This window comes from Polyodon spathula, chromosome 8, assembly GCF_017654505.1.
Source record: "Polyodon spathula isolate WHYD16114869_AA chromosome 8, ASM1765450v1, whole genome shotgun sequence".
Taxonomy (NCBI): Eukaryota; Metazoa; Chordata; class Actinopteri; order Acipenseriformes; family Polyodontidae; genus Polyodon; species Polyodon spathula.
In genome coordinates this window covers 16,435,650-16,451,226 of record NC_054541.1, presented here as the reverse complement: position 1 = coordinate 16,451,226, position 15,577 = coordinate 16,435,650, and the positions used below count along the sequence as shown (strand labels likewise).

Sequence of the window (15,577 nt, the reverse complement as noted above, 5' to 3'; positions counted from 1 at the left end):
GGCCTATGGACACACTTCAGGACAGCTTCTCCTGTACACACAGGATACACCAGGAATGCTCATAGAATACTGTAGTCATTCCATGAATGAGGAGAGCCACAAAGTGCCCCGAAGTGGTCAGTGGGTTTTTTACAGCTATCCTCGTGAGTGAAATAACCAAAACACTCTGTGAACATTCACGGTGTATTTTATCTACACAGCAAGTACAATGTTTGGAAATAAAGTATTCTTAAAACCTGTATTTAGCAGCTGAATTCAGATAATTACTTTCATTACAAGCCCTGCATCTGCTTAGAAACTGAGACAACAGCTAACGCTGAATCCAATAAATGAGCCTCTGATAATACGAAGGCATGCTATGAGGAAATGGCTGACCTTTTCTAAAGCTTTTCTAAAGCTGTTTTTAATTTTCTACACTCCAGGTGCAAGATGGTAGGTGTCCAAGTAGCGTTATATTTACTAAACATGTTGTTCTGGCTCAAAGAGATTATAGATAATAATATAATTTCAGAAACTTTTTTCTGCCATGCATATCCATTCACTATATATTGTAGGTCTGAAATGTGCAGTTTTGAAAGAAACACATATTATAGCAAACAGAATCATGACATCTGGTACTAGACTGGGTTAAAGAAATCTCTGTTTAAATGTTTTAATTTCAGGTCTCGCACTTCCTTATTCGCTTCACCTGAAGAAGAAAGTTGTCCCCACCCCTTCAACTGCTTCCCCGAATGACTGACACCCTTTGCTGCCAGTAAGATGCTTTTACCCCCAAAAACAATAATTTAAATTTGCTGTCCTTTTTTGTTTCAGTATGTACATCCTGCAACTTCAACTCATTTTATCCAAGGTGGGAGCATCTTAATATAAGACCTCCTCTAAAATAGTGTGGTTTGAATTGCTCTTGTACAAGTCATCGGTTTTCAGGCAGGAACCTCTTTAAAAATCTCCCCTGGATTGGCGTCTTTGCATTCTTTGTGACGCATCATGCTGCCTCTGTTATAGTCTATACGAGGTGCAATAATGATTGACTCGGTAAACTGGGACAGAAGATCAGCAGGAGATTTTTTTAAAATGTTTTCTTTCCGGTGAATCATTTTGAGTTTTCAATTTGAACAGATTTTTTTTGTTGTTGTTAAAAGCTTCATGTAGAAAGAGCGTAGGTAGACCTTTCCCATCTGACTTGCACACAGAAACAATGGATTTACACCAAATTCAGCAAATGCAACACAAGGTTTTTTTTTTTTTTTTTTTTTTTTTTTGTTGTTTTTTTTTTTTTTTTTTTAAACGATTTGAAAATTAATTCTTCTTTTTTCTTTTAAATAAAAGTAAATGTTGCCAAAAAACTTCTCCTTGGTGTGATTCTTGAAATTCCTAAGAACAGTTTTACTGAAAACCCTAAACAAATGTGCTCCTGGTAACACATTGTTCTTTTTAATTATGCTGCCACGAATAACAGACTGCGATGCATACAACTACTGAAAAATATCACTGTTAAATTACAGCAGATTCAGAATGTGCAGAAAAGAGTTTAAAAACAGGACATGACAGGAGATCTTTAGTTTTGCCCTCCCCCCCACCCCCCCAGGGCTTAAAGTAATGGACCCCATGTTTTTAAAAAGCAGTGGATTCCCTCTGCAGTAACCTGTCCAGTTGTGAAAGGTGAAGCATAAAATGTTACATATTAATGCAATTATGTTGTATACTAATTGTTGTCATGAGCGTTTTACAGTCAATCATAAATTATATTTTAATAAAAATAACTAAAAACAGAAAACTACTCAAAATATATACCAAGGTCATATCAATTAAATATGTATAGTATCATACTCTCTAACTGTACCAATGTGTCCAGTACAATGCAGACTGTTTCCCTGTGGTACTGGATCCTCACAGTGATGGTGTGAACCCAATCCTGAAATCCACTCTATCCTGAGTAGGCTGACAGTGACTGTGCTTTGTTGTGATTAAACCCGTCAAAAACGTTTTCAAACAAACTTCATGCTCTTGTTATGAAATCTCACTAGAATTTGAAACACATAGTTCGACAAAAAAAAAAATTCGAAATTGCAGTCAAAGTAAATACACCTTCTTAAATTAAACCCCCTCTTCAATTCTGAAAAATATAGTACTGAATTCCTGCTTGTAGCTGTCATTTTTTGAAGTGTCGTCTTACAGTTTAAAAAGCAAAACAACTACCTTAAATTTGCTCTAACATTCTTCTTCTTCTTCTTCTTCTTCTTCTTCTTCTTAATAGTGTAGGGCCTATCTATTTTCATGTGTCAGATGTTGGAGGTTTGCAGTACATTTGCTGCAACTGTACCTACAGAAAGGTAACTGGCTCTTTGGCTGAAGCCTGGTTGTTCCAGCTCTTTCACTAATTTATTTAAAAATCAATTGAAAATTGCTTCTAATAAATTAATGTATTACATACACTTATCAAAGAGTACAAATAACTCAACCCCTAGCAAAAAGAATTCATTCTGAAAGCAATTAGTATTCAGAGTGTCAGCTCATTAAAACATGGATTTCATCCAGAAGAAAAATGTACCCTTTAGAGTGTTTCGTTTCCATGACAACCAGGGAAGTGTAAACCGACGCTGCTACGCAATCCTCCACTGAGAGTTTGAACAGGAAGTTGTAAAGAGCAAACACAATTACCATGGTAATAGTGAACATTGTCTTCAAGCAAGCCTGTTGACCAGAGATGCGCCTGTAGTGACAGCGCGTCAATTAATCTTTACTCTCACTGACTTAAGAGGGTGGCACAGTGGGCAGGTTCACAAGCCTTTCATTTATTTAACCTCTGTAGATCTGGGTTCCAAAGTGAAAAGAGTCTGGTCAGTGGTTTCAAATAGGGATGTTAATAGTTCAGAGTTACATTTTTCCTAAACCTTTAACCACTGTCAAAGGTATGAATTATCGAGGTCAGCTGCAATGTTTATACGGCAAAATGAGAGAAGTGCAAGACTATTTATTCAAAGTCTGCTCTACATACACATAGACGCTGTGCATGGGTATGTTCATCCACATTAATGCTGTATCATTGAGTTAGCACCTACTATGACCTCTAATGCATGATTAATTCATCCTCCTAATGACCCTCTTTTTAAATGGAAACCATACCGGTCCATTCCAAATAACTGCGACACATAACAGGGAACCGTATCGGCCATAACAAAACTAAAAGACAAAATTGCATCTGGCGGGTTCTGAATTTACCAAGATTTTCTTCTGCTCCATTTCACAAATCAGGAAAATGAAAGAAAATTACAACCGGGCTTGAAATTCGTAATAACCTGGCACCATCCTGGGTTTGAAAAACAGCCAGGTCTCTGAACTGTATTGCAGTCTGTCTGTAGGTTTACTAACAGGAGTTGATCATACAGCGATAAGGAAGGAATCATTTATTGAACATCAAATTCCTGGCTCTTGATCATTTGAATTGCATAGGTAATTAAAGGAAGTTCTGAAACCCAGGACTAACACAGGGCTACTGAGACCTTCAAGCCATGGGAAGGACCAAAGGGTTATTAACCTTTTAACAGTAACAATAAGACAAGGGGCTACAAAGCCTTGTGTATACCCCTTAATCATCATCATGAAGCACTGTGTCAGTCAACCATGTGCTCTCTTTATGGACTGCGGAGAGACTTTCAAAGCCTTGTTCACGTCACAGAATCCGATGTGCACAGATAAGCCAGGCCCAAACACTCACACAGACATGCCAATATGAGAAATTATAACCCACATATCAGAAATCAACCAATCATAGTGAAGTATTTGTCAAAATTCCACTACATCTTACCCCGTTTACAGATGTCATCCCATGCATAGAACACAATACCTAATTCCAATGTGGAAAAAAAAAAAAAAAAACATTACTAGAGTTATACCATTTAGAAAAAGGAACCTCCACAAGGCTATAAAAAGGTGATGCTCTTTTGTAATTTTTTAATTTGATTATCGGTGAGACTTTCTCAAAAACATGAAGCACAGGGACAGATAATAGATGGTGCATACAATCAGACTATCTCGCATAGCGAGAACACAATACCTAATTCCAATGTGGAAAAAAAAAAAAAAAAACATTACTAGAGTATAGGCTCTTTACAAGTTTAAACAATATGGTACATTCAAGAAAAATGGGTGAAGAAAGAATGTAATTTTATTGGGCTGAGGGGGAGACAGATTAGTTGCTTAAGTGAAGCACAGGGATAGAGGCTAGGTCAAGGTCAGGCATGCAGGGTCATAACAGGAGGTCAGGGGCCAGAGGTATCAGTAGGATGGGCAGGGAGAAGAGATGCGTTTTGAGGGAGGAGCAGAAACTACATAGTGTGGTTGACTAGTTTATGATAAGTGGGAGTCTATTCCAATGAAGGGGAGCAAGAAGGGAAAAGGAACGGAAACGAGATTGGGCACAGGGCGTGGGTGGGACAGAGAGGGACAATAGGGATTGGGAGGGACATAGTAGGTGATTAGTGCAGCCAGATAAGGTGGGGCAAGACCATGGAGAGATTTGTACACAAGGGTAAGGAGCACAGTAGTCAAGATGGGTGAAAATGACCGAGTGAACCAGGAGTTTAGTAGCAGAAAGGGAAATGGAGGGGCATATTTTGTGGATGTTGAATAGATGGAAATGGCAGGTGCATGTTATGCTCAATATACCGATACCCCAAACTTAAAGCTCCTAAAACTTAATGCTATTTTCTATTTTTACCATTAAATGAAACTCTGCTGATGTAAAAAAAAAAAAAAAAAAAGTGCCGATATATAATAGTATGCTTGCAAGCATTTTAATAAACACATAGCATACAATAGTGCACTGTTCTGTAAACCCCAGACACTGCAGGCTAAACAACACAGTTTCCAGGCAGACGAGCACAGCACCCAATAAGACTGGGTCTGGGGCTATTTAGATAACAGAAGCACTCAGATAATCAGCGTCTGGATAATGAAGTTGTTACTATAGAGTGCTGGAGCCTGTCTCTGTGCTGCACACTTCACTCTTACCTTAGTGCAGAGGTGGTGGCACGCCTGCTGATCATTGCGCTAGTTGCTGGTGATGACTGAGCACTGAAGAGTCTGCTGCCATTCACTGGAGTTAAAAAAAGAAAGGCCATTAAAATGTGTTCAGTTGTGAAGAAAGCTGCTGTCGCACACAGAAATATACAGTACAGGCATCAGTCTGCAAGTCTGTTTTATATTCCCTTTAGTATTGCAGTGGTTGTAGTAATTCTGAGTGGTTCTGGGTTCTGTGACTCTAATATTCTGTTATTGTCACTTTCTTCCCCCAAGTGTCGGGACTGAACTGCTTTCCTCAGTCTATTTTAAACTTTAGCCCTACCTACTCCAGATTGGTAGACATTTATGTAGACAGACAGACAGACAAGTTGAAAGGTTACATTGTCACTTGACTTAAATGGAATGGGGATGCATTTTCATTTCCCGGTCATTAGAACTCTCCAGACAAGCTTAAAAGCAGGCAGATTTAGAGTAAATAGTAAAAACGAACTACAGGTGAGGAGCAGGACATTAAAACCAGCTCTAAATCGTACTGGAACATCTAAACAGTTCTTACATGTTAATATGCATTGTGTAGGGTTTCTCTGAGAGACGTCATCTCGTACAGCTTTATAAATGTCCCAGTGAATATCACACCCCCTGTCATTACTTGAACACATTTTGGGGATTGCACCCCTCTTGTGAGACAGCTAACTCGTTCAAATCATTTGCATGTATTTAAAAAGGGAAGCAATGATATCTTTCAAAAAGATTTAGTGAGCATCTGAAAAACAATTAAACAGGACACACAACTACTGGTACATAATTTAAAGCAAGCAGCTGGTTTCCTGTAAAACCTGGATATGTAAATGGCAAATGCTACAGATTACATAATAGCATTTCTTTTGTAGCTATCTTCTTTCCTGCTGTATATTGATATCATGTATTTACTGAAGGAACAGCTGTGCTATTGAAACTCTCTGCAAACAACAAAATATTTAATGCAGTTTAATTACATGCAACCTTGGTGCTCTGATAAAGTGTGTGAAGATGCAGTATGCTGATGCTATGAATTGCTATTAAACAGCTGTCTCTGTTTAAAGATGGCCAGGTGGTGTAGTGGGATACTTTAGTAGCTTACACAGGGGTGGAAATAAGACTCCTATTGCATAGCAGTTTCACCCATTGCAGGTTTTAATACGTGCTTGAGTAGGCATCGTGTGTAGGCAGCAAACATAGGTGTATCTGTGTATTGAGTTGCACCCCCTTTTGCTCTCAGAACAGCCTCAATTCTTGGGGCTCTACAAGGTGTCGAAAGTGTTCCACAGGAATGCTGGCCCATGTTGACTCCAATGCTTCCCACAGTTGTGTCAAGTTGGCTGGTAGTGGATCTCTACTCCAAATAGCTCGTTCCATCTCATCCCACAGATAGTCAATTGGATTGAGATCTGGTGACTGGGCAGGCTACTGCAGTAAGCTGAATTCACTGTCATGTTTGTGGAACCATTCCTGGACAATCCTAGCCTTGTGGCATGGGGCATTATCCTGATGAAAAAATCAAATTAGCAGATGGATACACTGCAGCCATGAAGGGATGCACCTGACTGGCAACGATGTTCAGATATCTTGTGGCATTCAAACGTTGCTCCACTTTTATCAAGGGGCCCAAAGTGTGCCATGAAAACACACCCCACACCATCACACCACCACCACCAGCCTGCAATGTTGACACGCGGCATGAAGGATGCATGACCTCATGTGGTTTTCTCCATACCCTAGTCCTCCCATCAAAACTGGGATTCATCAGACTAGGCCATGTTTTTCCAGTCCTCCAGTGTCCAGTGTTTTCGTTCCTTAGCCCATTGCAACTGCAGTTTTTTGTGTTTTGCTGAAAGAAGTGGAACTCTGTTAGGTCGTCGGCTGCCATACCCCATTCGTGTCAAGGTACGACGAGTTGTGCATTCTTTTATGGGTTTTTCGGCACCAATGTTGTACTGGACTGTCAGTTGACTAACTGTAGCCCGTCTGTTGCTCTGCAAAATTCGTGTCAGCCTCCTTTGGCCTCTTTCATCAATGAGACGTTTTCGACCACTGGCCTGCCGTTGGCTGGATATCCTTTGTGTGGTAGACCATCCCTGATACACACAGGAAACTGTTGAGCGTGAAAAACCCAGCAGCGTTACAGTTCTTGACATACTCAAACCGGCGCACCTGGCACCTACTACCATACCCCATTCAAAGGTAATTCTTTTGTCTTGCGCATTTACCCTCTGAATGGCACACATACACAATCCATGTCTCAATTGTGTCAAGGCTTAAAAATCCTTCTTTAACCTGACTCCCCTTCATCTACACTGATCAAAGTGGATTTAACAGGTTACATCAATAACGGATCATAGCTTTCACCTGGATTCACCTCGTCAGTCTATTTCATGGAAAGAGCAGCTGTTCCTAATGTTTTGTACACTCAGTGTGTGTGTGTGTGTGTGTGTGTGTGTGTGTGTGTGTGTGTTATATATATATATATATATATATATATATATTGCATACATGTTGAGAATCGGTTCCAGTTGTGATGAAACAAGGGCATATTTTTTAGCTCAAGTTGTTGATAGTGCAGTATTACAGTATTAGAATCTGGGGTATATAGTTTGACCACAATATTCCTAAATATATTAAAAAACTAGAGTTAGGGTTATCTGCTACTGAAATTTTTTTTTTTTTATGGTATTTGATATGTGAAATGGTAGCTGATTTAGTCCAGAAATGATAAACAAAGTGGAGAGGCGATACCTTTTATTGGACGAACTAAACAACCATTAATCACATGCTTTCAAGACCTCGGCGGTCTCTTCTTCAGGTGATGGTATTAAAATACAGCATTTGTTTTTAAATTTAAATATTTTATTTGAAATAACATAAAAAAAGTAAAAAGATTAACTTTTTTTTATTTTGCTTTAGGAAAAACTACATTTTATTTTCCATTATTGTCTATGAGAAAATAGCCAACTCAATGTATCCAAGTTTCCTTGGTAAGGACATTCTGAGATTTATGCATTTTGAGATGCATGTAAAACTTTACCCAGGACATCTATAGCCAAAAGTTTTATCACCCCACATAATTAACTAATTTTGCTTCAAATGGTGAAACCTGCTGAATAAAGTTATGTTAACATATTGAATAACCAATTTGCAGTCTTCCATATACTTAACGAAAAACTGACAGACTGAAAAATACGACATTTCGAAATCTAACCTGAAAAACTGTACTACTATTATGGCTTCCGGCAGATGTGTGCAATATCATTTTGTAGTTTATTTGATTGCATGGTGTTAAATAAAATATCTAAATTATGTTCATGTAGTTTTTGTTTTTAAAATGATGTCTCAATCCTAAAATAAGCACAGGCTCCACTATTGCATGTCTGGTATATAGAGCCCCTTCCTGTTATTCAGCATCTCTTTACCGTACAGCCGAGGGGACCGGCTCCTGGTGGTTCTGGTTGGCAGCAGCAGTGTCCCTTCTCCCTGTTCATATCTATCTAGTTTCTTCAGAGCTGTCGAGGAGTAGAGTATACGGATGTGCTGGGCGCTCTCCCGATTCCTCATGCTAAGAAAATCGGGGCTGTCGTTTACCTGGAAAGAGACAGGACCATCTTTTAAACTTCAATTTTCAAAACAGATTTTTCGTATACAGACAAAAACACCTTTACGCTGACCAATTGAAAACAGAACAAAAAACTTCTGTGTTTATTAACAAGTAGCTTCAAAATTATTTTCTATTGTTTCTTTGTGATGTTTGATTCATTCAGAATGTTATTGAAATTACTCAAATACATTTTTTTTGGTTTGTTTTTGTAAATCTGGGGATTCAGAAGCTGCTCTTCAGTGTTCATTGACTGCCTTAGAAACATTAGGCTAGATCACTTTCAACTTGATTACTTATCATTATTAGGCTTCCAAGCCAAAGGCTGGGAAGCCTATTGTTATTGTTAAAAGTTTGTTTTTGTTTTATTTTTTTCTTCCCAAAATTTTAAACTGCTGCTGCCTTGAGGCTGTGTTCTGACTTCGCAGTTAACAAGCTGGATACATTGGCTTTCAGATTCTGAAAAATTTTTGCTGCTGCATCCTTGCAGTTGGTGCCGTGACGCATTTTTCGATAAAACCTTTCGAAATCTTCTTCTTGGGAACCGGTGAAGCGATTGATCTGACAATTGGCATATATCATCAGCATCCAAACCCTCATCAAGTTTGCGAAGCAGAAGTTGCTGTTATGAATTTTAATGTCAAAATGGCTGCCACAAATCTTATCGAAACGCGTCCCTAACAACAAACTGCAGCTTTTTGAAAACCGTTTGTCCAACAAACTCCAAACTTGGTAGTTATCTTTCCAGTAACAATGGGATACAAATATGTGAAAATGGTGATGTTTTATAAAACAAAATGGCCGACACTTAAACGTTTACATTTGAAATTTAAACCTGCGTCTGTTGACAAACGATTTACTTGACTAACTCCAAACTTCACAAGCATCTTCCCTGATACTGTATCAGTACATCTGCCTTTTTAAGCCTGCATCAAGTTTGCGAAGCAGAAGTTTCTGCAATAAATTTTAATAATAATAATAATAATAATAACTAGAACTGCCAGGCAGTTTTACAGCTTCCAAGCCCCAGTACCAGTACCAAACACTTAAGCAATTACTGGAAGAAGGGGGTTTAGTTAAAAAAAAAAAAAAAGATCAAACAGCCATTTTGGTTTATGTCAGCACCATTTTTTTAAAAGTCAGTTGAACTGATACAGTGCCTAGGATGACGCTTGTGAAGTTTGGAGTTAGTCAAGTAAATTGTTTGTCTACTGACGCAGGTTTAAATTTCAAAATGTAAACGTATAAGTGGCGGCCATCTTGTTTTATAAAACAACACCATTTTCACATATTTATATCATAAGAACATAAGAACATAAGAAAGTTTACAAACGAGAGGAGGCCATTCGGCCCATCTTGCTCGTTTGGTTGTTAGTAGCTTATTGATCCCAAAATCTCATCAAGCAGCTTCTTGAAGGATCCCAGGGTGTCAGCTTCAACAACATTACTGGGGAGTTGATTCCAGACCCTCACAATTCTCTGTGTAAAAAAGTGTCTCCTATTTTCTGTTCTGAATGCCCCTTTTTCTAAACTCCATTTGTGACCCCTGGTCCTTGTTTCTTTTTTCAGGCTGAAAAAGTCCCTTGGGTCGACACTGTCAATACCTTTTAGAATTTTGAATGCTTGAATTAGGTCGCCACGTAGTCTTCTTTGTTTAAGACTGAACAGATTCAATTCTTTTAGCCTGTCTGCATATGACATGCCTTTTAAGCCCGGAATAATTCTGGTCGCTCTTCTTTGCACTCTTTCTAGAGCAGCAATATCTTTTTTATAGCGAGGTGACCAGAACTGAACACAATATTCAAGATGAGGTCTTACTAGTGCATTGTACAGTTTTAACATTACTTCCCTTGATTTAAATTCAACACTTTTCACAATGTATCCGAGCATCTTGTTAGCCTTTTTTATAGCTTCCCCACATTGTCTAGATGAAGACATTTCTGAGTCAACAAAAACTCCTAGGTCTTTTTCATAGATTCCTTCTCCAATTTCAATATCTCCCTGTAACAAAGTGCCCGCCCCTGTGTATATTATCTGTTATGTGTTGCGTGTGGTGTGTTTAAATGTTGGTGTATAGACATTGGTACACGGGATATAAACGGGTCTGTGTAACACGAGTGTTTAAAAATGTATATTTGTATTTAGGCACGAGGATTGCACAGCACTTCACGTGCAAGTAAAATGTAATAATATGTGAGCACGGGGAATTGCACTTTATTAATTCACGTGCTGGGATTCAAGTGAATAATTAATTGGTAATTGAATCCCAGCACAATAGTATATATAGATGCACGTTGTCACATACTGGGGGTTGGGTGTTCGGTGAGCGGAGAACGGGATTGGAGACGGAGGAAAGAAGTATAGTAGTAATAATAATAATAATAATAATAACAAAGTATCTGCTCACCGTGTTTGTCAGTGTCTGTCCGTGCACCGTGTTGTTAAGTTTAGTCTGTTTTTGTTTGTCTATTTATTTTGGCGTAGAGTGCCGTGTCCTGTGTTTTTCGTGTTTGTTTAAACCTTTTATTTTGTATTAAACCGGCGCCAACAGGCGTCTTCATCATTTCACATCATCCATCCTGTGTTTTGTGTATTTCATTCCTTTTCCTGGTTCTGACGCCGCCCACTTGGCCGTCTTTGTGACACTCCCATATGATATTTATAATGTACATTTTTATTTCCTGCGTGCAGTACCTTACACTTTTCTCTATTAAATGTCATTTGCCATGTGTCTGCCCAGTTCTGAATCTTGTCTAGATCATTTTGAATGACCTTTGCTGCTGCAACAGTGTTTGCCACTCCTCCTACTTTTGTGTCGTCTGCAAATTTAACAAGTTTGCTTACTATACCAGAATCTAAATCATTAATGTAGATTAGGAATAGCAGAGGACCTAATACTGATCCCTGTGGTACACCGCTGGTTACCACACTCCATTCTGAGGTTTTTCCTCTAATCAGTACTTTCTGTTTTCTACATGTTAACCACTCCCTAATCCATGTACATGTGTTTCCTTGAATCCCAACTGCGTTCAGTTTGAGAATTAATCTTTTGTGCGGGACTTTGTCAAAAGCTTTCTGGAAATCTAAATAAACCATGTCATATGCTTTGCAATTATCCATTATGGATGTTGCATCCTCAAAAAAATCAAGCAAGTTAGTTAGGCACGATCTCCCTTTCCTAAAACCATGTTGACTGTCTCCCAGTACCCTGTTACCATATAGGTAATTTTCCATTTTCGATCTTATTATAGTTTCCATAAGTTTGCATATAATAGAAGTCAGGCTTACTGGTCTGTAGTTACCTGGTTCAGTTTTGTTTCCCTTTTTGTGGATCGGTATTACGTTTGCAATTTTCCAGTCTGTCGGTACCACCCCTGTGTCAAGAGACTGCTGCATGATCTTGGTTAGCGGTTTGTAAATTACTTCTTTCATTTCTTTGAGTACTACTGGGAGGATCTCATCCGGCCCAGGGGATTTGTTTATTTTAAGAGCTCCCAGTCCCTTTAACACTTCTGCCTCAGTTATGCTAAAGTTATTTAAAACTGGACAGGAACTGGATGACATGTGGGGCATGTTGTCAGTATCTTCCTTTGTAAAAACTTGTGAAAAGTAATCATTTAACATATTTGCTATTTTTTTTTCTTCATCTACGATTTTGCCACTTGTATCTCTTAAACATTTAATCTCCTCTTTGAATGTTCTCTTGCTGTTGTAATATTGGATAAACATTTTGGAATTGTTACTGGGACGATAACTACCAAGTTTGGAGTTTATTGGTCAAATGGTGTTCAAATAGCAGCAGTTTGCTGTTAAGGGCGTGTTTCTTTAAAGTTTATCGCAGAAACTTCTGCTTTGCAAACTTGATGTGGGTTTGGATGCTAATGATATATGCCAAGTGTCAGATCAATCGCTTCACCGGTTCCCAAGAAGATTTCGAAAGGTTTAATCGAAAAATGCACCAGTGCGCCAATTGCAAGGACGCAGCAGCAAAATATTTTCATCACCTGACAGCCAATGTATCCAGCTTGTTACCTGCCAACTCAGAACGTGATCAGTCACACAGCTTTGAAGCAGCAACATAAGCAAATGATCTTTTAGCAGCCTCAGTACACACTTTAGGAAACATACAATACAAAAATGAGTGTGATCTGATACTATAAGAGACTGTAAAGTATTCATTTATGTATGGAGGTAGCTTACATAGAATAACTTTGTATAAAAACATATACTATATTGTGACGGAAAGATGAGTTCTGGTGATGAATCTTCCTCCCAACCTGTGAGGGCGCTAAAGAACGGGAGGAGAAGCATCTGGAAGGGCTGGCCTGACAGTTCGTTTCCGGGTCAGGGAAGTGGGTCAGCCTGGAGGGAAGCGCGACTCTGTTGTAAGACCGTATTGATTTGAGAGGTAAACGAGAGGCAGCTGCAAGTAATAAGGCAGCTGCAACCGTTTATCTTGATATCATGCGGGATTACATATAGGGGCCAGGGTAACGCTGGTCTTTTCCTTCGTTTGGGTTAACGCTTGGAGAGAGAAGGAGCGAGAGAGGAGCTCTCGTTGTTGCAGAGAATTACGTGTTGTGTTTTGTTGTGTTTGTTTTGTAATTGTCTGCGTTTTGCACCACCAGACAGTTAACTCACCGGTCCGGAGCTGTCGACCAGGGTCAGCACAATCCGGATCACCACTGCACGGAACCGTCACGAAATACAGTGTCTTCACCCACCACAAGCACGTCTGCACTCACCCAGGACTGGTGACCGTGTGTTCGTTTTTGTTCGGGACTGTGCCCTGTTTTTGCTATCCCCGTGCTTTACACATTGTTGTGTATAGCCGGGGATTTATTATTTAACGGTCACCAGACCTGGATTATAAATAAAAGCACCTTGTCACTGGAAACTGTTGTCTGCCTGTCACTCCTGCATCGCATCACCGTTATACCTGTTCCCCTCCACTAGCCACTTTGCCACACGTGGTGTCAGAACACGGGACTATGGACCGCAACGCGCTGGCGGAGTTGCTGCAGGCACTGGAGATCAGACGGGATGCAGAGGAGAGACGGAGGGAGGAGCGCTATACGGCGCTCATTGAACGGGTAGGGCTGATCGTTGCTGCAGGAGCGACCCCTACCGGAACATCATTGATGTCGGCCCCGAAGGCACGGGCCATGAAAATGACGGCGGAGGATGATCCGGAGGCATTTTTGGTGGCGTTCGAGCGGCTGGCAACCGCGGCGGGATGGCCTCGGGAGTTCTGGGCAAGCCAGCTAGGACCTTGCCTGATCGGGGAAGCGCAGGCAGCTTACCAAGCCCTGAGCGACCAGTACGCCACTGACTATGACCTAGTCAAGCAGGCTATCCTCCGTCGTCTCAACATCACCGCGGAGACCCACCGGACGCGGTTCCGCGAGTACCGGAGAGCCCCGGAGACACGCCCCAGGGTGGTGGCACAGCGGTTGTGCGACCACATGGTCCATTGGCTGACCCCAGAGAAGAAGACCGCTCAACAAATGGGGGAAGCCATTGTGGTGGAACAATTCTGCCATGTGGTCGGCGCCGAAACTCAGGCGTGGGTACGGCGCCACAACCCTGACACCCTGGAGGAGGCGGTCAAATTGGCCGAAGATTTTGAGGACTCTCTGACGTCAGCCCGGGTCGGGATCCTGTCAGCCCCTGCCCTGCTCAGGAACCAACCTCTCCCTCCCTCTCCTCCAACACCACCACCATCACCCTCGGTCCCGGCACCCAGACCTCCCAGACCGCCGACCCCGTTGGGCCCCCTTGCCTCCCCCCCATGGAGACCGAGGATGGCCCCCAGCTGGGGTAGAGGTGTTGCCCCTGCCCCGTTGCCCTACCAGCAGCGGGACAGATATTTAACCTATGCCCCCTCTGTCCCTCCACTCTGTTTTAGGTGTAACCAGCCAGGACATAGGGCCAGGTCATGCCCCGCTGCTATGGAGTGTGACGTGGCTGCATGCAACTGGACACCTGGAACGGGTAAGCAGGGGGAAAACGGTTGGGAGGGGCCCTGTCTGATTGACGTGGTTTTAGGGAATGTGAAAACCCACGCGTTAGTGGACACAGGGTGTGAGCAGACCTTGATCAGGACAGCTCTCTTGGGCGGTATGTCGTGGCGGCCACAAGGTCAGGTGGCCATCTCCTGTATCCATGGAGACACGGCGGCATACCCCACCCTAAAAGTATATTTATCGGTAGGACCGATAAAACGTCACCTTGTAGTCGGGGTGGCGGAAAGGTTGCCGCACCCAGTTATTCTGGGCCGAGACTGGCCAAAATTCAAAGAATTGGTGCAAATAATGGCAGTCTCAGCCACACACGTAAACGTGGCAGAAAAAGGGAAAAAGGAACGGATTGGTGATGTGTTTCCTTTTCATCCTGAAATGTTTTCCCCTCTTTTCCGTCCTAGAAAAACAAATAAGGAGAGACGGACCGCGAAATGGGAGGGAGCGTCTTTGAGACAAGGCTGGGGTCTGGTGGGAGAGTGCTGTAATGGTAACAAACGCCAGTCGAAGGGAGTGGGAACGCAGTGCGACCGAGAGAGCGAGGTTACTGGGCCGACTAGGGCAGAGGTTATTCCAGCCCCTCTCAATATACCGGACCCGTGGTACTCAAGCGCGGACCTAGTGTGGGGCCAAAAGAACGACCCGTCACTGGTGCACGCTTGGGGGCAGGTCCGGTCCATTGAAGGTAAGGATGTTGATGGCGCTGGGCCGCTAGTATATCCACATTTCAGTATAAAGGGGCAATTACTATATAGGGTAAACCTAGCCGCGGGCACAGGACAGCCTGTAACACAATTATTGGTTCCCCCGTCTTGTCGGACCGAGGTCATGAGGCTGGCGCATGATATCCCTTTTGCGGGGCACCTCGGAGCCGAGAAGACGAGGGAGCGAATATTGGCTCGATTCT

The 15,577-nt window shown here is 41.6% G+C and overlaps 1 protein-coding gene across 1 annotated transcript in view; it reads right to left on the bottom strand.

Annotated features, from left to right (window-relative positions):
* The window catches only part of LOC121319526 (uncharacterized protein C12orf56-like), a 41,105-nt gene that overhangs the window by 18,678 nt on the left and 6,850 nt on the right, over positions 1-15,577 (bottom strand). The window contains exons 2-3 of the mRNA XM_041257045.1: positions 8,472-8,640; positions 5,014-5,098 (exon numbers count right to left, since the gene is read on the bottom strand). Coding sequence (XP_041112979.1) covers positions 5,014-5,098; positions 8,472-8,640 — 254 coding nt within the window. The remainder of the gene's footprint in view (positions 1-5,013; positions 5,099-8,471; positions 8,641-15,577) is intronic.